This window comes from Ruditapes philippinarum, unplaced genomic scaffold, assembly GCF_026571515.1.
Source record: "Ruditapes philippinarum isolate M1 unplaced genomic scaffold, ASM2657151v2 ctg330_1_1_1_1, whole genome shotgun sequence".
Classification (NCBI taxonomy): Eukaryota; Metazoa; Mollusca; class Bivalvia; order Venerida; family Veneridae; genus Ruditapes; species Ruditapes philippinarum.
The window spans coordinates 35,097-58,587 of record NW_026857512.1 but is presented as its reverse complement, the minus strand read 5'-3'; the positions used below and the strand labels follow the sequence as shown (position 1 = coordinate 58,587).

The window sequence follows — 23,491 nt, the reverse complement described above, 5'->3', positions numbered from 1 at the left end:
TAAATGTTCTAGCATTTTGCCAGCCCGCAGTTTTAAGTATACAAGAAAGAGGAATGCCTCTAGAGTTTGCAGAACTTGCTGCTGCTGTCCTTATACTATGGGGAGTATAATGCTCTAGTACCCCAGCCTTATTCAAAAACATTCTTATCCACCTAGCAACAGTTGACTTAGTTACAGATTTGTGGGGTTTTTGTGTCCCAATCAAAAGTTTATTATTCATTCTTAGACTTTTCGTCCTCTCAATATATTCCTTGAATACTGTAACTATACACAACCTTTGGTCTGCTGAATATTCGTTTAGATGTAATGGTGCGGGGTGTCTGCCTGGCTTAGACTGTTTTAACATATGATTAAGTTTAATGATCATTTTATTATCTACAAATATGATATCTTCTAAACAAATTAAATGTAATGTTTGGCAGCGTTGTGCTGTTAGTAATAAAAACAATACTGCCAATTTTCCTGTTAATGTCATCAATGTCAACTCTGATGGTAACTGTTTAATAAAATCTAGAACTGACTGAACATCCATATATGGTTATATTTTGATAAAGCAGGTCTTAATTCAAACACACCCTTCATAAATTTATTTATTACAGTACAACACTTAAAATCCAGTCCCGAACACATGTGAACTAACTGATTAATAGCTGATCTAGCTGTATTAATGGCACTGTATCCCAGACCTGAATTATACATAGAGGTTAAAAATGTTATCACATTAGCAGGTTTAGGCGCCAGTGGATTTAAATTATTCTTATCAGTAAACCTAATCCAGCGGTTAATATAAACAGCATATAATTATCTTTCTGGTAGATTTGCGCCATGATGACATTATGATATTTGCTGACTCGTCCACGATGTTTTGCCTTCGTAATGCGTCCCTGATATACGAAAAACACCTAGTCTCAGATGTTTCAGCGGATGTTTGTGCTCCGGTTTGTGCTGCAGTCGCAAGATTTTTCTGGCCGGAGGAAGTATTAGCCAATTCTGGCACAACATTTTTTGTAGATATGGCCACCAATTCTGTGTTTTCCATATTGGTGCCACTAAGAGAGCCTCTGCCCTGTCTGTCTCTACCTTCTGTAAGATCTTTGGAATGAGACTGAAAGGAGGAAACATGTAAAGTAAAGTTCCAGTATTCCAGTTTAAACTGAAAGCATCAACAGCATAAGCCCCATGTTCTGGATATCTTGAAATATAATATTTTAGTTTGGCATTCAGCCGTGATGCAAACATATCAATGTGCATATTTCCATAAAAACTTATAAGTTTAGAAAAGATATATTCTTCAAGAGACCACTCTAGGTCATCTTTATATTTTCTAGATAATGTATCTGCTTCTATATTTTTGCTACCCGGAATATGAGCCGCACTTATGTGGATTTGCTTAGAAATGGCCCAAAACCAGAGTTCTCTTGCAATTTCGTTCAATTGCTTTATTTTGCCCCCAAACTTATTGATGTAAGCACAAGTTGTCGTATTGTCACTTAAAATCCTTAAATGAATGTTTGACTTGTTTTTGGCTAATGCCATCACTGCTAGTTTACTTGCTTTTAATTCTAAAACATTAATGTGTAAAGCTTGTTCTTCAATTGACCAAACTCCCTGAGTGAAGGATTTTTTCAGTTATTATTTCCGCGCCCCAGCCTTGCAAGCTGCTATCACATGCTATTGTACAGTCTGGATTTCCTTCAGAGACTGGTTTGAAAATTGTTCCTAAATTTTTTATCCACCAATCAATTTGATTTTTGAATTTCGTGAGTTATTTTCATAAAAGCATTGTAATTTCCTCTTTTTTCCAAATTAAGATTAGTTTCCTTAATGTGTTCTAACGGTCTATAAAATAAAGGCGCATATCGAACACCAGGCTCACATGCTACAAGCATACCTATTAATTTTGCAAATTCTCTGATGGTCACAAATTTAGATGATTTAATATCTCGGCATATTTGAATGATATTTAAAAGTTTTTCCTGAGTTGGTCTTATTGTCATTGTTTTGGAACAGAGAATAAATCCTACAAATGAAATTTGCTGAGTTGGCATTAAAACCGATTTCGTTGGATTGATTGTTAGTCCTAAACTATCCATCAAGCTGACTGTTTCTAAAATATTATTTTGACACTCTTCAAACGATTGACCTTGTAAACATGAATCATCTATATATGCTGTACTTATGTGCCCCTTTTCTCTCAATGACGCAAAAACTGGCTTTAAAACTTTTGTAAACACCCGGGGTGCTGTAGTTAGACCCATGACTAATGCTTGAAATTCATATTTTTGGCCGTTGTAATAAAATCTAAAGTATCTTCTATCTTCTGCTACTATTGGAATAGAGTAATAACTTTCTGATAAATCCACAGATCCAAAGAAACAGTCCTTTCCGCATTAAGTTTATTGCATTGTGTAAAGTTTCCATCTTAAAATGAATATGCTCTATGTGATTGTTAAATACTTTTAAGTTTAGGATAACTCTTATCTTCCCCTCTTTCTTTGGTCTTATGAAAATGTTTGAGATAAACTCATTTGAATCTTTGTAGAGAATTAACTTTCTGAATTATACCACAATCTAAAAACCGAATAAGTTCTTTTTTCTATTTTATTATTATCTACCAAACTGAATTTTATTTTGGTTAGGCACAAAAAAGTTTGAAATGGTTCTGTATCAAGTTCTACATGGTATCCAGTAATAGTTTGTAAAATCCATTTATCACTTGTTAATTTTTCCCATTCAGAAAGATAGTTTTTTGTTTTACCAGCTATGAAGTTGTCTATAGTATTTATTAAACAGTAAGATTGATTACCAATACTTACATGCTGATTTACATTGTTCTTTTCTTTTGGCCTGGGGGATATGTCCTTGGTTTCTTGAAATTCCCGAAGCTCTTTTCTGAATTTCTGTATTTTGTTACTGGCTGTTTCCAGTGACTGTGTGATGTTGACTGTGGATGAGAGGGAGGGAATCGGTTCTGTGTCTGTGGCCTTTGATCTGATGGTCTTTCCCCCAAATATAATGGTAAATAAATAAAAAGAAAATGAGTTGAAAATGACAAACAAGAATATTATAATAATAATATCTTAAAAGACTTAATATCATTATTGATAGTGTTACATATTATAACTTTTAATATTATTTTTTTATCATAAATAATTACTGAATGTTGTAAGAAATCACATTTATCAAAGTCATCACATTTATCATAAATAATTACTGAATGTTGTAAGAAATCACATTTCTTTAAAAGGATGAAATTTATGACATAATGTGCCATATTAACACATTGATTTAGATATGAATTTATGCATATTACATAATTAGAATTGACCTAATATTAAATGAATTAATTGGTGATATGAGTTCTTTCATGTTGTTATTAACCGCCTCCATGGTCGAGGGGCTAGAGTCGATGACTTCTAATCCAGTTACCTCTCTGGCGTGGGTTTGATCTCCGGGAGATGCGCGGTGGAAGGTAGTGTAGTACTGGTCTAACTCTCCAGGAACGATGGTTAGAAAACTACCGCCTATATGACTGAAATACTGTTGGGAAAAGGCGTAAAATGAAACAAACAAACAAACAAATCATGTTATTATTATTTGAACAGACTGAACATAATTTATTTATGATTTTATAGTAACAACCTCTTCTTTATACAAACATGCACCTCTGGATTTCTTTCTTGTGGACCTTTCCAGTTTGTTAAATAGTGCAAAATTTAGTCCCGCCTTGTCTTTTCAATGGTACATGAACAGACTTCTTTGGAATTAAGAATATTTTGGGTTTTTCCCAGCTAATCTGGGGTTACAAGCAAAATTTCACAGTTACAGCTTAGAAAATAAGCACAGCAGGTTAACTAATCTATTGTGATCGGTAGTGCACCTTGAAGTTAAAATGGTAAAAGTTTGTATGTACCGGGGGGATTAGCTTGGAAAAACACATATTTGACGAGTTCCGGGTAACATCTATGTCTCACAAACCGTATCTGACCAACAAAACCATGTGTTCTTTTGTGTAAACCAGGTTAACCAATGATCATGCATTATTCTAATGTAGCAATTAGGAACCAGTCAGCTAATTTGCTTAAAACTATAAACACTGGAAATGTCCGTTGTCCTGAGTGGCTAGATCTGACATTATGCATGTTTTCCGTATTTTTACTGGTGTCTTGTGGGACTACCTTCTTCTAAATTCAGCCAATACACAAAATTAAAAGAGAAGTCTTTCTAATCATAAGGTTAAAAAAGAGAAAATGTATACAGTCAAACGTGTATTAAGCGACCGCGCAAGGGAAACACCCAAAACGGTCGCTTAATGAAACGGTCTCTTAAGACAGTCAGCATGATATAAAAGTCAAAATTTATAAATGACATCTTTCTTATGCGGTAGGAATGCTTTTTAACTTCATTTTTATATAAATGTTGAATAATTAGTACGCTCCGATAATCTAAATGGATGCAAATGTAAAAAATAACTTTCTGATATTTATTGACAAAACGGGGTGCAAAACAGTTTTGATCCATTACGTACATGTTTGACATTTTTTCCAGAATTTGTTAACTTCTCCGTTGTTTTTCCTTGTCTCCAACACGAAAACCCTAATAGTGAAGATGTTTTCTGTTGTGCATTTTTTCATTTGAAATAAACAAACTACATCTAATTGTTACGATAAATTTAACTGCTGATCAAGTTCAAGGTCAATTCAATGCAGTCTAAATGTCAACAAGCCAAGCGTATACACTATCTCAGTAGGGGCGGAGCGTTGCATTGTTTATCCGATATTATTGGATAATAAACGTCACGCGTATACTTACCTTCATTTGCATACGCTAAACCGGTTTGGGAAATAGAGATTTTTCACACGTTTATTTGTTGTGTTTTGATTGTTTGACACACTTGTCACATTACACGGCGGCGTTCTCTAAAAACACAATTACTTGACAGGTAAAAGTGGTCGTTTAATGAAAAGCTTTATCTCAATTAGGTGACTAATTAGCGGTCGCTGGTCGCGTTGAGCAAAAGTCGCTTAATACATTAAAGATATAGAGAGAAAATGATCGGGGGGAATTTAAAGTGGTCGTTTAAGACAAAAGTCGCTTAATACACGTGGTCGCATGGGCAAGTTAGACTGTATATCTAACAGAAAATTCAAGTTTTTTCTATCTTTTATAAAAAATATTATTTTCATCATGTGGTATGAAAATTATCACATTTCACTCATGACTACCCCCACTTGTGAAATATTTATTTTAATTCCACTCAAAAAAATAAATCCTGTATTAATAAAAAAAATCCTTGAATATCCTTTATGTATTTGTGCAAAATTTAAGCTTCAAGAAGCAGTCAGTAAGGGGAGAAAAACTTGAATATCCTCTATGTATTTGTGCAATATTTAAGGTTCAAGAAGCAGTCAGTAAGGGGAGAAAAACTTGAATATCCTCTATGTATTTGTGCAAAAATTTAAGGTTCAAGAAGCAGTCAGTAAGGGGAGAAAACCTTGAATATCCTCTATGTATATGTGCAAAATTTAAGGTTCAAGAAGCAGTCAGTAAGGGGAGAAAAACTTGAATATCCTCCATGTATTTTTGCAATATTTAAGGTTCAAGAAGCCATCAATAAGGAGAGAAAAACTTGAATATCCTCTATGTATTTGTGCAATATTTAAGGTTCAAGAAGCAGTCAGTAAAGAGAGAAAAACATAAATATTCTCTATGTATTTGTGCAATATTTAAGGTTCAAGAAGCCATCAATAAGGAGAGAAAAACTTGAATATCCTCTATGTATTTGTGCAATATTTAAGGTTCAAGAAGCTGTCAGTAAGGAGAGAAAACCTTGAATATTCTCTATGTATTTGTGCAATATTTAAGGTTCAAGAAGCCATCAGTAAGGAGAGAAAAACTTGAATATTCTCTATGTATTTGTGCAATATTTAAGGTTCAAGAAGCAGTCAGTAAGGAGAGAAAAACTTGAATATTCTCTATGTATTTGTGCAATATTTAAGGTTCAAGAAGCTGTCAGTAAGGAGAGAAAAACTTTTAATATTCTCTATGTATTTGTGCAATATTTAAGGTTCAAGAAGCCATCAGTAAGGAGAGAAAAACTTGAATATCCTCTATGTATTTGTGCAATATTTAAGGTTCAAGAAGCTGTCAGTAAGGAGAGAAAGAACTTGGAGGATGATAAGGACTGGGCAGTACAGCAAACACAGGACAGACTTGAACGGGAGCACAGAGAGAGGATCAAACATTTTCAGGAGGAGATGACCAGAATGAAAGATGAGCAGAGAGGTCTTGAGGCCAGAATGAAGGAGCAACGACAGGTAAGCCATTTATGTATTATTTCATGCAGCTGCAAGGTTTTGAACCAATAATTTGAAACTATATTGCCCCACCTCCAACCCTGCATCCCCCACCCACCAACATCCCCCACCCCCACACAACAACTGGCATAGTTACATGGATCATCAAGACAAATGAGCAATTCTTTACCTTTAAGCTGTCCCTGCACAGCTTGGTCAATACAGATGAACCATTCATTTGTAACTATATTGCCCCTCCCCATTTCCCCATACCCCACCCACACACACCCCATTCCCACACACCAACTAGCATAGTTTTGCATGGATCAGCAAGACAAATGAGCCATTCCTTTCCTTTCAGGTGTCCCTGCTAAGCTTGGTCAATACAGTGGTTTTAATTTTGTAATTTTGCACCAAAAATAAGTGGGGATATATCTTAACACTATCACTGTGAAATGAGCAGGTATTTTTACCATCTGACAGTGCAGGATTAGCTTTGTTTGACTTAAAGTGAAAATCCCTGTTAGGGGTCAGAGTTACAAATGACTGGTGGATAATATTGTTTAAATTTAAAAATTAGCTCATAGTGCCAGTAGCTTTCAAAATGAAATCAATTTTGGTATTCTAGTTAATATACAGATGGTTATTTGTAAGTTTTCATTATTGAAGTATTTTGCTAAATAATTTTTCATCCTCTCTTTCTTGCAATCATAATGGTCCATAATGCCTTAGAGAAATGCTCTATTGTGTCGCCTCTACAGAGTAGTGGTGACATATATGGATCACTTATCCGTCATCCGTCTGTCTGTCCATCTATTTGTTTGTTCGTCACAAAACTTGTCTGGACTACTCCTTATAAACTACTGGTGCAATATCATCCAAACTTTACAGGAATGATCAGTATTAAGTCTAGTTGTGCATATCTTCAGCATTTTCCGGTCCAATGATTTTTGTCTTGAGTTATTTCAATGAAACTTTACAGGATTGATCTGTAGCTCAAGTCCTTGTGCATATTTCACGGGTTTTCCCGTTGAATGATTTTTGGCCGAGTTATGGCCCTTTTATAATGTTTTTTTCTGCGTGTTGCCAGATACACAAAAGCTTGTCTGGACTAATTCTCAAAAAATACTTGTGCAATTTCATCCAAACATTACAGGAATGATCAGTACCAAGTCTAGTTGCGCATATCATCGACTTTTTATGGTTCAATGAATTTTGTTAAGAGTTTTAATATGGCCCTTTAATTATTCCTATATGCAAAATAACCCTAACTGCATTAGTCATTCATTAGAAATATGGTCATAAATGCTGCAAAATTTTATTTATGGCATTAAACATGTAAATTATTTCTTGAATCTTTTTACTTTTCATACAATCTTAGTCCATTTTTCTCATGTTTGTTTTTCTTGAAATAATTTGGCTCATGTGAAGGCATGCAGCTTTAACTGACTTATAATCTGTAGGTGACAAATTCTTCCAGACTGTTTACAAATTTTTAAATTGATGCAAATTAACGACACACCCTAAAATTCTCTGATATCTGATTGGTTGAATTTAAAGATAAGATTTGAAATTAGCCAATTGTAGGACGAGGGAGAAGTGATCCATATATATCACCACTACTCCATAGAGGCGACACAATAAAAGCATTTCTAAGGCATAATGGATCATTAAGATTGCAAGAAAGATCAGACTGAAATAACAGCACTACAATTGCAAGTTTGCCCTTTAAAAAGTAAGAAATGAATTATGATTTTTGTCGATTGCAAATGATTTTGCTAGTTGGTTTTTACTTTACAACAGGGATCTCTGATGAAAAAGACTTTAATAATAATAAATTATTTAATGCACTGGTACGTTTAATTTCGTGTTGAGGCCCTAAATGTCAAAGTTCACAGTTTTAGAAATTCTAGTGTTTAAGATACATGTCTATTTACTTTTTATTTAAAAGCTTTTAAAGTAGAATAATTGATTTCACAGCATGTTTTTCTTGTAAATATTGGTTTTTTATATTCCAAAGAATGTTTTTTTGTAAACACACAACAAGTTTCCTTTTTTTGTTAGTTAAAATTGGATATTCATTCGCTTAAGAATAAACAGAAAACTTATTGATATATTGAAAATATGGTAAAAATGTTTACCATAAGTAAATAATGATAGTTGAAAATATTTTGAAAATAATTTGTGACAATTTATTTCTATTTGATTTTCTCATATTTATCCTGAATATCATTCCAAATGCCATTAGTCAGCAAAAAGAGAATTGTTTGAAACAACATGGATATAATTTATAAGTATCTATAGAGAATGAAAATATAAAAAAGTTTTAAAACAGACTTTAGGCAACTGGGGCAAAATTGTTAACAAAGTGGCTAGGATTTTTTTTCATTTTGGCATTGATAGCAAGCAGAAAAATTCAAACATAAAATCATTGTCAAGTTGAATTTTTTTACAATTTTTAGTTTGAAGAGTTCAGAGAGTTATAATACTGACCCAGACTTTGACATGGTCGTTATATTTTGGTTAAGTTTTTTTGTGTGCAAGTATATTTCTCCAAAACTTATCAAGGGAATGGGTTGACACACTTATTTGAGAGCATAGTAGGAGGTCAAGGCCCATAACTCTAACATGGAATTTTATAGAATTATGGCCCCTTTTTAAAACTTAGAAAATTCTACATTATCCAGGCTCTTGTTTCACTATCAAGCACTGAGAATATCCTAGTTGAGCATGCTGTTTTAATAGCAGCTCTTGTTTGATTATATATTTAAAGCCAGAATATGAATAGATTTATATATTGTTGACCACTTGCCTGTCACTGCTGTATGTTCAAGCCACATACAGTACAGCTCAAGCAATTTTTCCAAAGTCCGCCGATCCCCGCGATTTGTTTACGGGTGGACTGTCACCGCGATGTCCCTGCGATAGTTGTGACTTTCCGCTCGTCAACTTGATCAGGGAAAGTTTGCGCTGTGGGATATTGTCACCGTGGATCACTGTGAAATATTGCAGCGATATTTTGCTCTCTCGGGTGACTTTTAGTTTATTTATTACACATTTATTACTATTACTGTATGTCTGTAAAATATAATGAACTCAAACACATTTTTTAGAGAAGAAAATCTTTATGTTATGTATTTAAACGATGTTACATCTGTCGTATGCAAATAATTACAAAATTTAATGATTTGCGTGTGAAATTAAAACCCTAATATGTAGTAACTTTTAACATAATTAATTTCAACTGCTTGAAGCCATTTTAACCTTCTGATTTTACAGTGCTACAATCATATAAGAATTTTTGATTATTTCTTTGATCCATTTAAACGATTTTTTCTGTTAAATTTACGTGTGTTAATTACCTTCCCTCCAAATATTGACGAGAACTAAAGTTTAAGTGGGTTGTAGCATATAATACACACAAATTTACTTTTGAACTAAACATTTCTCTATTTGAAATATTTAATGTCGCATTAACGGTTATGATCTGAAAAAAAGATGTAACAAATATGTTTATTTCATCATGATCACAGATCTAAATTTTTAGATAGCGCATACCGTGGACTACTGTAGTTGTATAATAAGTAATGAGATAGATTCTAATTTATTTCTATGACACTCACCTCATTATTATGGAGAAGTAATTCTCGACTTCTTAATTGCATTTTCCCATCACAGTCGTATTTAATGACAAAAAAATTGTGGCTTTTGATCAGATTTCGTAATGGCATTTTGCAAAGTTTACATAAAAACATATGTTAAGGAAATGTTTGTTAAACTATTATATATAATTACGTACATGAACTAGTCCACGGCTGCACTATTAGGTGTATGTGCTAATTGCTTAATTTTTGTAGGTGTAAATTGCTTAATTAAGCGGTCTTGAGCAAAGAATAAATAAATTAGTTCCTTGATTGGATTTAACAACTTCTTAAGATTGGCCGCTATTAAATGTACATATATATTATATAATAAGTGGCATTTATTGTTTCAATTATTATCAAGTATGAATAGAATTTCTAAATAAAAACTTTTTAAGTGTTCTAGCAGCTATCGTTTCAACTTTTTACACAGAAACATCAAAGCATTTAATTTTCTTGAAAGTGTTGACCGATTTCGTTAAATATTTTGTTTTACCGTTTTCTTGAAACTTTTTTCATTGAACTGTTTTGTGATGTGATTTTCCCCGGTAAATGTACATTAATATTGCGGAGCTAACTAAATAATTTTATTGAATGATTAAAATCATCAGTCACATTGTAAGTCTTTTTGATTTTTTAAAAGAAGACTACATTGTACATTTACATGAACAATTACGTGTATATGCAAATTAATCACTGCAAATCTCTGTGATTTTCCACCGCGGATTGCAGGGTTTTTTACTACCCATCCGTGGTGATTTGTCGCCGTGGGATACTATAGTATGTTCCCCGCGATTTTCTGTTCGCCGTTAAAAGTGTCCGCGGTGACTGAGTGGAAAGAGGAAAAATTGCTTGAGCTGTACAGTACAGCTCAAGCAAAGTCCACCGATCCCCGCGATTTGTTTACGGGTGGACTGTCACCGCGATGTCCCTGCGATAGTTGTGACTTTCCGCTCGTCTACTCGATCGGGGGAAATTTGCGCTGCGGAATATTGTCGCCGCGGATCACTGTGAAATATTGCAGCGGTATTTCGCTCTCTTGGGTGACCATTAGTTTATTTATAACACGGGGACATTTATTACTATTACTGTATGTCTGTAAAATATAATGAACTCAAACACATATTTTATAGAAGAAAATCTTTATGTTATGTATTTTAAGGGACGTAACACCTATCGTATGCAAATAATTACAAAATTTAATGACTTGCGTGTGAAATTAAAACCCTAATATGTAGTAACTTTTAACATAATTAATTTCAACTGCTTTAAGTCATTTTAACCTTTCTGATTTTACAGAGCTACAATCATATAAGAATTTTTAATTATTTCTTTGATCCATTTAATAAGTGGCGTTTATTGTTTCAAGTATGAATAGAATATCTAAAAAAAAAAACTTTTTAAGTGTTCTAGCTATCGTTTCAACTTTTTACACAGAAACATCAAAGCATTTAATTTTCTTGAAAGTGTTGACCGATTTCGTTAATATTTTGTTATTCTGTTTTCTTGAAACTTTTTTCATTGAACTGTTTTGTGATGTGATTTTCCACGGTAAATGTACATTAATATCGCCAAGCTAATTAAATAATTTTATTGAATGATTAAAATCTTTTTGATCTTTTAAAAGAAGACTACGTTGTACATTTACATGAACATTTACATGTATATGCAAATTAATCACTGCAAATCTCTGTGATTTTCCACCGCGGATTGCAGGTTTTTTTTACTACTCGTCCGTGGTGATTTTTGCTGTGGCATACTATAGTATGTCCCCCGCGATTTTCTGTTCGCCGTTTAAAGTGTCCGCGGTGACTGAGTGGAAAGAGGAAAAATTGCTTGAGCTGTACTGTAAGTGTCATCAGAATTTACATGTGAGTTATCCAGCTAGCTTATGGAACATCGGTGGATCTACTCAGGTGTCTGAAATAATGCACAGAAGGGAACCTGAGGTCTTCCTCCACCAGTGAAGCTGGAAAGTCGCCATATGACCTGTACTGTGTTGGTGTGACGTCAAACCCAACCAAAAGCTATATATATATATAATTATAATACTGCACGTTTGTAACGTCGCTTTTCATTGGATAATCGTGACGTTTATATAATTTTATATACACGGCCGTTGTCGATTCATGGAGAAATCTTACTTTTTTCTCTAAAAAAATGATGTTTGCTGTATTATAAATTCGTTATAAAGATCGTTGACAGGTTATATGACCGTATATAAACGGCTGTTTGCAATATAACCCTCGCCTAGCGGCTCGGGTTATATTTACAAACAGCCGTTTATATAGGGCCATATAACCTGTCAACGATCTTTATAACTAATAATATATTGATAATGAATAGTAAATAAGGGTTAAAATAGATTGTCAAATAAATGATACTGTCAGTGTGGCTTTCACATATTAATATCCAGCTATAATTCACTTAGGCTGCTTAATGTAAGTAGAGAAAGCCAATGCAAGGAAACAACTCCAAATATTTAATGTGTTGAAAGTGGTATCACTCATTTTCTTTGACTTGATAAAAAGTCTTTTCATATATAAACTATTCAGTTAGGCCATAACTATAGTGTTATGTTTGTTATCAATACCACTGATATACCTTTCAAATCAAATATTTCTGCTGGCATACCCTGTGCTAATTCAAGATAAGAATTCATGCTTTAAAAATTGTGTAATTTTATGAAAACAAATCATGGATTTTTTATTTAAAATCAAATTCATGCAGGCGGTAAGTGTTATGTGCATAGGTTTATGTGTGCAAATTTTGAAACAACTTGAGTTTTAGGAATTAGCTTTAGTTAATAACATGTGAAACGAAAAATTTTGTTTTCCTTTTTTGTTAACATAGTGCTTTTGATGTGAATGAAATATAACAGATGTAGAAAATTGTTTAATATAGCATGGATGATGAAAATTTGGTTTAGAAAGTTGTAGAGTAGGTTATATGATGGTGGTCCTGCAGTAGCTTTGTCATTTGTTTGTCAGGTGTGTTTGCTTTGTCATTTGTCAGATGTGTAGGTTTATTCATTTGTCATGTGTTATTTGCTTTGTCATTTGTCAGATGTGTAGGTTAATTCATTTCTCATGTGTTACTTAGCCTTGTCATTTGCTTGCCAGATGTACTAACTTTCCCATTTAATTAATGTGTTGGCTTTATCATTTGTTTGCCACTTAGATGTGTTAACCACTCACTTGTTTGTCAGATGTGTTAACTTTGTTATTTATTTGTCAGGTGCTTTGGATTTGTGATTTGGTATGTTTGTTTGCCAATAAGGCAATATGTAGCTGTAAAATTTAATGCATTCTAATTTTCTTGATATTTCTTTATATGTTAGAACGATTCCATTGATCTTATTGTTGAACATTTTAAAAATGAAATAAATTGATAAGCTTCCATGGCTGAGTGTTAAAAGACCTCTTGCCCCCTCACTGTAGCTGACTCTTATGTGAGGAAGTTATCCACCTTAGTTTATGGAATGTTGGTGAATCTATTTACTTAGCTTGGATGTCTCAAATAGTGCCCAGGAAAGTTGGAAACTTGACAAAAAATATAAATATAAGAATATATAGACAGAACAGAATTAATTCATTTGTTGTTAAAATTTCTCTTGTAAAGTTTTTACTTCTGCTACAAATTGTCTGCTTTGTACTAGACTTGAATTACATAAACTGAGGAATTCTAGTTCTTTTTATTAATGTTAATGAATGATGCAGCGGAATCCCGCCGGAATGCGCCTCAGTCGCCGAAACGACGATTTCCCGTGTTCCACATTGTTTGGCAAATGGACATATAGTAGGCTTTACACCTTTCTATAACTATAATTTTGATAGTGGAAAAATTTTTTTTTTATATAATTTCATCGGTGGTTTTGTATTTGGTACCTTATAGTAAGCCTTAGAGTGTTGACTTTTTTCAGGGTTGTAGTAGGGGTCCAGGGGCAGATAGGGGTGGGGTGTCCAAACACTGATACTGCCGCCTGTGCTCTAGAGAGGTGAAATTGATCTAGAGAGGTGAAATTGATCTAGAGAGGTGAAATTGGTCTAGATAGGTTGAATTGCTCTAGAGAGGTTAGATTGCTCTAGAGAGGTTAAAATGCTCTAGGGAGGTTAGATTGCTCTAGAGAGGTTAAATTGATCTAGAGAGGTTAGATTGCTCTAGAGAGGTTAAATTGATCTAGAGAGGTGAAATTGATCTAGAGAGGTGAAATTGGTCTAGAGAGATTGAATTGCTCTAGAGAGGTTAGATTGCTCTAGAGAGGTTAAAATGCTCTAGGGAGGTTAGATTGCTCTAGAGAGGTTAAATTGATCTAGAGAGGTGAAATTGATCTAGAGAGGTGAAATTGGTCTAGAGGAGTTAAATGCTCAGAGGAAAAAATGCTCTAGAGGGGTTGAATTGCTTTACAGAGGTTAAGATTTATTGTCAATTATTACATCTGATGAATTTTTACTGTGTTTTTAAAAAGGTTGTTGTTCTTCGGGGAGCCACTGACTACAGCATTTTCACCATAATTAATTTCTGCTCAGGCCAGGGTTCCTTAATTTAAGAATTTAAAGCCCTCTTTATCCAATGTAGAGACATGTTTTAAAATTGAAATAGAAATGTTTATAAGGATTGATTTTTGCAAAAAAAATACGAGCATTTTTATCTGTTCAAATGTTTTCATTTTATCTGAACGGCAAAAAAAAAGTTGTTTTGTTAATCTTTTGTGTGAAACTTGCGCGATAAAGACATTATTTCGATCAAAATTGACAAAGATGTTTATAAAATGCTTCTTAAGGCTTGAGGGAAGAAAAGCATACATCCTTAAGACGTTTAAACGACGGTAAAAACTTAATACAAGTACCTGTAAATTATTATAGTAATATAAAGATTATACAAATAGGTCTTTACTTACGTTTACATAAAAGGTGTAAGTTGAACAGACAAAGAATTTATTAGCGTCGGTAGATTGATTATCTTACGGGTAAAACTATTTAAGACAGGCAGTGCGTCTAGCGAATACCTTTCATTATAATCAACAAACGTTATTGATAAATCATTAGGGAATTGATTAATTTTAATCACTCGTTTTAATTTTGGAGAGAAAAAAAATTGAACTGAACTGAATGGTGATTTATTGCGGATATTGAATTGCAGACAGTGGTCGATGACACATACTGTGCATTTTTGAAGTTTGCTTTGAAATCGAGAGAATAAGTTTTTTTCCATGATTTAAAGGATGAGTTTAAATTAGTTTGAATGGAAATAAAAAATACAATGATATAAGAATTATAATGATTTAATGAATTGAATTCTTAATAGTGGATTGTGCAAAATTTGTATGATAAATTCGATAAAAGTGGAATGAATTATTTAAATGATTTTGAGATAAGATTTATTTCTGTCACTTTGACCTGAGGTGATGTAATGAAATGATTATGAGAAAATAATTCATAATTAATAAAGATGTTAAGTGCATAATGAATGAGGTTTTAGAATTTAAATAGAATCTGTGTGCCAGCAGGACTGCTTGTTTAAATTATAGCAGACATTATCTTTAAAGGGGGAGAAGTCATTAAAACAAATAGTTTCTAGGAAGTTAATTTTCTTGAAATTCCATTTTTTGCATTTTTTTCATATGTGTGTGTAGTAGTGAATAGTTTATTTAATTCAGTAAAAATGGACTTGGATTATGATAACCTTAGAGAAGTTAGGAATAGGTTCTTGAACTGTTCAAAGGTAAATTGTTTTATACTTGTTCATATTTGTAGCTTTAAAAGATATATGTATAACTTTGAAGGGAAATGCAGCCTTATAGTTAAAGATATACTTTTAAATGCTCAAATTTTAAACTTGAAAATATTCATAATTGCTGCACAGTCTCTTTGAATGTGTTTTGACTTCACAAAAGTAAAATATGTTATGTTATCTAAACGCACACACTGTAGGGGTACATAATGTGAATATTATAGTGACTTTAAAAAAAACTGGTAGTTTTTTTATTTTTATTTTTTTGAAAAAGACCATACGGTACTTATTTGACCCATAATAGGGAATGTAACTTCACTGGTACTTTTTTTGAGTAAATCTTTTATTCAAATTAGATATATTTAGTAAAAATTTCATAGATTTCAATAAATTTCTTTGATAAAAGTATTTTACTCAAAGACCAGCATAGAATCTGCCCAATAATATTTCCTACCATTTATGGGTTTGACTCCTACATGATCCACAACCATATGACACCAGAGTACTCTGGTTAGTCTGAGAACTGGTGTCATAATCTAAACAAGTCAAAATGTATATATGTTAAAGCTATATTTAAATGCATTCAAAATACCATTTTTCTTTTGTTATTATCTGTATAATTTTGTTGGTAAGATATTAACATATTTGTTCTTGTAGTCATCTGATTTTTAGACTACCAGTTTTTAGCTCGACTTTTCTATGAAAAGGGGAGCTATCCTACTCGCCCCGGCGTCGGCGTCGGCGTCGGCGTTGGCGTCACACCTTGGTTAAGTTTTTCGTACCACCCCACTTTATTTCAGAAGTATTACAAGTATGGCTTTGAAACTTACCATACTTGTTCACCATCATAACCTCCATCTACAGACAAGAGTACATAACTCTGTCAAGGTTTTTGACAGAATTATGGCCCTTTTTTGACTTAGAAAGTGTATTGAGCTTGGTTGTTTTTGTACCACCTCACTTTATTTCAAAACCATTGGAGGTATTGCTTTGAAACTGACCATACTTGTTTACCATCACGACCTTCATCAACAGACAAGAGGACATAACTCTGTCAAGGTTTTTGACAGAATTATGCCCCTTTTTGACTTAGAAAATACATTGAATATGGGTAAAATCCACTTATTGCCTTAACCCTTTGAGATATTGCTTTGAAACTTTTAATGCTATTTCACATCATTACCCCCATCTGTACGCAAGAGAAGGTAACTCTGTCAGGGATTTGTTTTAAAAATTAAGGCCTTTTATCGACTTAGAATCTTGGTTAAGTTTTTTGTACCAGTCAACTTTTTGACTGAACTGGTTGAGATATTTAAATTGAAAGTTGGAATACTTGTTTACCATCATGGTCCCAAACATGGGCAGGAGAAGGTAATTCTGTTAAGGATTTTTTTTGAATTATGGCCCTTTTTGACTTAGAAACTCAGTTAAAATTTTCATTCTTGTCCACTTGTTGACCTAACCATTTGAGATATTACTTTGGAAGTTGGAGTTCTTATGTGCCATCATGAGACCTATCTGTAAGCAAGAGAAGATAACTCTGTGAAAATGTTTCTTGATTTGTACTTAGAAATTCCTAGTTAAAGTCTTGTGTGCCCTTAACTGTCAAAGTTTTGTTTTATAGGCAAGCACTAAAAAAGTCGAGCGCGCTGTCCTTCTGACAGCTCTTGTTGTTTATAATTATGCCCACAAAAAATTGGCATAAGAAGACAAAAATGCAGGAAAAGTTAAACATGTTTAAACATCTCTATATGTAATTATTGTATATGTTTAAAGTAAAACTTGTTAAACCAATAGTTTATCCAGAGGGTATCGTAAATCACACAGATAAACTTATTGTATTGTTCTTAATTTCTAAACATTTATTGTACAACCCTTTCCACGTTTCACCTAAGTCTTATCTCTTTCTATTGATATAAGTAAGTTAAGTATTTAAATGCTGTAAATTAAGAGTTAATTTTTAGCATGATACTTAAAAAAAAGAAAAAGAATTTGTCAGTTCTGACATTTTTTTCATTAAAGTTCAGTTTATATGTAGAGAATCCTAGATAATTATTTTTTTATAAAAGAATGTAATTTATTCAGCTTTTGGATTTTATAACCATGCTTCTTAGTGTCAACACTGTCTTTCTATAAATATTTAGACTCGTGCTGTCAAACTCTTGGTTGAAGTATTTGTTTGCTTTCCTTAAAATCTTACCCATCAAATGAATAGCAGTACCCCCTTATCTTCAGTCCACAGCTGTGTACTAAATAGTCATTCGTCAAAGTAGCATTTTATTCGGGGGTGGGGGGGGACCTTGTCATTTTATTTATGCAGTGTACAGCTGTGGTGAAACACCATTCTTTTACAGCCATGTTGTGTTGTGCATAAAAACTTCGCTTGTTATCTTTATATGCCTTTGATCATGATATTCTGAATAGAATTCAAAACTATGAACAAACACTTTAAAATGAAAGTTGATGCATTGTAAAATGTTGAAAAAGAGTTCATATTGAAATATATCAATGGTATTTCATGTATATCATTTAAATGTTGATTTTTTGAAGAATAAGGACATTTGATTACTACTTTAATACAAATGTTTATTATAAGGGCAAGTCTACATGTATGCATAATTTGTGTTCATTTGTAAAAAATTTAATTATTTTAAAGTTAAAGCATTAGTTAATCTAAGTATTGTGTTCGTTTATGAAAACAAATGTCTTTTTCTTTGATTCTTCAGCCAAGACTATGTTGAAATTGTTTTAATAAAATGTTGATCTTTTGAAAAATTTGGGACAAATATTTCTTAAATTTAGTTGGTTTTTTATGTCTTTTAAACATATATGGCAAGACCATGTTAAAATTATGTTATGTTAACAAAATTTTGATTTATTATTTTCAGGAACTGGAGGAGTTAAAGAATTCTAACAAGGCTGTAATGCACGAAAAACTTGTTGCTGTAGCACGTGCCAAGGAGTTGATGAGACAAGAACATTTATCTGAGCTAGATAGAATTAAAGAACAATTAAAACAGGTATTAATTGTGAAATAAGAGTTCATCATTGTCCAAGATTGGCTAGTATAAAAATGTTGGAATGGTGGGTCAGGGTAGGGGGTGCCCAAGTTGATGTGCCTGCCTGTCATAACACAGTTTGTGCCCTACTTTGGTCTCAGCCGTATTTCCTCATATGACGCCAGTACTGGTTAGTTAGAGAAAGAAAGGAGAGTAGGAAGTAAATTAATTTAAGGTTCAAGAAATATTTCACAATTAATTGAGCTTAAAAATATGTTTAAATTAAACGATATATATTTGAAGGAAAGGCTTATGAAAAAAAAAGCAAAATTCTGAGTGAAATGCATCTACTGTTGTTGTTTTTTTACCCTTTAACATACAAAGTGTCACCTCTCCATACAAAAAATGGTTCATTTTCAATATGGAATATCTCCCTAAGTTCACTTTAAAGACAGGAGATCTGTTTTCTTTGAAAACAGTACACCTTTTAAAATTAGATTTTAGTAGATATTGTATAAAATGCCAACGTTTTAGAAATAAGACCATGATTTGAAATATTTCTATTTTGAAATCTTTTATAGGAGTTATTTACCTCGGACGCAAGTTGGTATTCCATATTGTCCATTTCAATTTCCTCATATTTATTTATAAGAAAGCGTATTTCAGGAGCATAAGAAAGAAATCGAGAAACTAAGGGACACAATCAGACTTCAGGAAGAAGAGTTACGTCAGCTTCGTGAGGAATGTATGCGCTTCACAAGACAACAAAAAGAGCTAAACTTCTCACAGGACAGAACTGAACGAACCTTAGTTAATGAGATAAATGAAGAATGCAGGAAAACATCCGAGATGCTCGGACTTACTCCTAGAAAAATATCACTCGGCAGGTTTGTCCATCATCTCATTAGTTCTTTTAATCATGTCCATGTTTTGTCGTCGTGTCAATATTTGTAGTTAGGAAATTATTTTTATTACGTAAGTTTAGTGGTAAGGTTAGCCTTTCCTGTTAAATTAAGAGATTACCTTTTCATTTCATCTAATTAGCAGTTTGGGTTAGTCTATTAGTTTGAACTATAAAATGTACATGAAGAGAGGACATAAGCTTTTTCACTTTAGCTGATTGTCCACTTATACCAAGAGTAAGCTAAGTGTTTTCTCTTGGGTTAAGTTTTTTTGTCACTAAAGCTAAATACTGCGAATTCACTTAAATTCGTGGGCATGAAATTTCGTGGTTTTATCAAAACGGGCATTTTCGTGGGTTCTTAAATTCGTGGATTTTCGTTTTCTTGTTAAAAAAATAATTCAGTAACCTAATGCAAAGTAATCTAAAACTTTATCGCCAAACATTTTTACTTACAACATGTACATATCTTTACTTGTCACACAGCGCGTGTCAATAAATTTAATCCTTGCCTCTGGGCATAAGTCTAATGTAGCACAGTTACTGCCGATAATTGACTGCAATTAACACATTTATGTGACATGATATGCACCTCCATTGGACACACTGCCCCTGTAATTCGCCGATGTAAACATTGCATAATTTATACGACACCTGACAGGTTTTTTGTAAATTAATCTCGGTAAATAACACGAGTAAAAAAAGTCGGTGGCGTCTGATGTTTACGGAATAGCGTTCGCACAAATACAGATTAAAATTCATTATACTGGATCATTTAAAAACAACAAAAGAATGTATAATAAATCTGTTTTATCGATCATATTTTTTTTATAGTTTTGTGTACTTACGACATTAATATCAAAGACTTTTTAAATTAGTAAGAGTAAACTGACAATTTTTATTAGCGCTAATTATTGCACTGCCTGGGTTCCCATTACTCGATTATGTTAAGTATTTTTGTTAACACAATCAAGTCCTAGTAGACTACAACGATCAAGTATGTATATGCGACATTTGTGGATTGACCTACCCACGAAAACCACGAAAATTTGTGCCCCACGAATAATAATGATTTTACAGTAGTAAATTTTAGTCTACCCATATCTATAAGTTGTTAGCAATTTTTTTCTTTCACTAAAGATGTTGGTCTAAACAAAGTTTTATCACTTCAGGTAAAGAATAACATCAATTTTTTGACACTTATAGTGAACACCTTATTCAATTCTGTTATCTGTTTTGTTTAATCAAAACTTAATTAAGCTAATAAAAATGTTGTTATTTCCTATTTTTAGTTCACAAAACAACCTCGGTCCTTCAAAATCTGCAACAACCTCAGCACTGGTATGTATAAATGTACTTTCAGTCAAATATTTTACTGGAGACCATAACCACTGTCTCAAAACAACTTAGATAGAACCTGTCTTTAAGTCATTTTGAGTTTACAAGTAAGTTGGAACCCTGTTTTTGTGACAATTTCAAGATAAGGACTGTCGTCATTTACCCACCCATCTTGAAGTACAGGACGTTTTACAATAAAATCATCTCCCAGATCAAATACACGGATAATTATGAAGATCATCACATGTTATAAATCAACAGCAAAAATATTTAAAATATTTGTTGAATCTCTTTTAAGATTGGTAGAGCATATTTTGTGCAGTAAAGGTTGCTAATCTTCCTTTTACTTTTGCCCGCCCTTTCCCTTTACTCTTCCCTGTCCTTTATCTTTACTTTTGGCCGCCCTTAACCTTTACTCTTGCCTGCCTTTCCCCTTTACTCATGCCTGCCCTTTTCCTTTACTCTTGCCTGCCTTTTGCCTTTACTCTTGCCTGCCCTTTCCCTTTACTCTTGCCTGTCCTTTATCTTTACTTTTGCCTGCCCTTTCCCTTTACTCTTGCCTGTCCTTTCCCTTTACTCTTGCCTGCCCTTTCCCTTTACTCTTGCCTGTCCTTTTCCCTTTACTCTTGCCTGCCCTTTCCCTTTACTCTTGCCTGCCCTTTCCCTTTACTCTTGCCTGCCCTTTCCCTTTACTCTTTCCTGCCCTTTCCCTTTACCCCATTCTGCCCTTTCCCTTTACTCTTTCCTACCCTTTCCCTTTACTCTTGCCTGCCTTTTAACTTTACTCTTGCCTGCTCTTTCCCTTTACTCTTGCCTGTCCTTTATCTTTACTCTTGCCTGCCCTTTCCCTTTACTCTTGCCTGCCTTTTGCCTTTACTCTTGCCTGTCCTTTATCTTTACTTTCGCCTGCCCTTTCCCTTTACTTTTGTCTGCCCTTTCCCTTTACTCTTGCCTGCCTTTTAACTTAACTCTTGCCTGCTCTTTCCCTTTACTCTTGCCTGTCCTTTATCTTTACTCTTGCCTGCCTTTTGCCTTTACTCTTGCCTGTCCTTTATCTTTACTCTTGCCTGCCCTTTCCTTTACTCTTGCCTGCTCTTTCCCTTTACTCTTGCCTGTCCTTTATCTTTACTTTTGCCTGTCCTTTCCCTTTACTTTTGCCTGCCCTTTCCCTTTACTCTTGCCTGCCTTTATCCTTTCCTCTTTCCTGCTCTTTCCCTTTACTCTTGCCTGCCCTTTCCCCTTTACACTTGCCTGCCCTTTCCCTTTACTCTTGCCTGCCTTTTGCCTTTACTCTTGCCTGCTATTTCCCTTTACTCTTGCCTGCCTTTTATCTTTACTCTTGCCTACTCTTTCCCTTTACTCTTTTCTGTCCGTTATCTTTACTCTTGCATGTTCTTTCCTTTTAGTCTTGCCTGTCCTTTCCCTTTACTTTTGCCTGCCCATTCATTTCTGATTCAAAAAGGTCTTATGATATTTGTTATACATTTTAATATTCCTAATCCAGTTGACAAAAAGATACCTAAACTTTATGTTAAAGCCTCTAATTAAAGGCATATTGTTTTTATGGATTGACAAAATAGACAGGTTTTATCAAATGTTTACAGATGTAAATGTAACATTATTGTAACTATGTTGTTACATAGTTTTAACAAGTTTTAGACCTCTCAGATCATTTTTACAATAATATTAGATAGAATTTAGCACAGATTAGTTTTCATTTATACATTTTAAAAAGACTCTTTAATTTATTTAAAGGTGTCCATTTTAATTTTGTTGAATTCATTTTAAGTTTGTAAGATAATGTTATCACCTTTGTTTTGTTTTGTTGTTTGTTTGTTTGTTTGATTTTTCACTTGCAGATGTATTAAGGGCTTATTAAGACATGCTGTTATTTAAGAATTTTAGATTTGCAGGAAAAAAAATCTGTGTAAAATTTATAATATCACATGACTGTACATGATAATATTTCAAGAGGATTAATTTATGATATTTTTTTTCATTTATAATGTCATTACTTTATCTTATATTATTACATCTAATTAACTAGTAGTTTTGCAACTGTTTTTGACCAGTTTGCTGTGAAATGTCATACGCCCACAGACTGTCATTTCTATCATCATTTGTCAACATCTTGGCATTCTGCAATTTTGTAAATTTGTAAATAACTTAGTGAAGAAAAACAAAACAAAAGCATGTTTTTGCCTTCCTTGTTCATCATCATCAAGCTAAGTTGCGAAAGGTTCTTGACTCTTATTTTAGTGCCACCTTTTGCCTGAAATAAATATATGATATAAGGCTTAGAGTCAGAGGGACACCTGACATCTTTCTCCGCAAATAAAACTAAAATTAAGTTGTCATATGATCTTTACTCTGTTTTAGTGACAACACACAAACCAAAGTTTAAAGACAATTTAGGAATCAAGATAAGATAGTGTCATAGAAATTTCTTATTGATATTTTATTTTTATAACCTATTTTATCTATTTATCATTATTTCATATAATTTCATACCATTCTTTCATATCATTTCACTGTTCTTTTATAACTTTTCCGAGGCACATACACCTTTTATTTATATGTTAC

At 33.2% G+C, this 23,491-nt stretch overlaps 1 protein-coding gene across 1 annotated transcript in view; it reads left to right on the top strand.

Annotated features, from left to right (window-relative positions):
• The window catches only part of LOC132750012 (trichohyalin-like), a 157,478-nt gene that overhangs the window by 108,918 nt on the left and 25,069 nt on the right, over positions 1–23,491 (top strand). The window contains exons 25-28 of the mRNA XM_060739962.1: positions 6,135–6,317; positions 18,559–18,690; positions 19,336–19,556; positions 20,863–20,911. Coding sequence (XP_060595945.1) covers positions 6,135–6,317; positions 18,559–18,690; positions 19,336–19,556; positions 20,863–20,911 — 585 coding nt within the window. The remainder of the gene's footprint in view (positions 1–6,134; positions 6,318–18,558; positions 18,691–19,335; positions 19,557–20,862; positions 20,912–23,491) is intronic.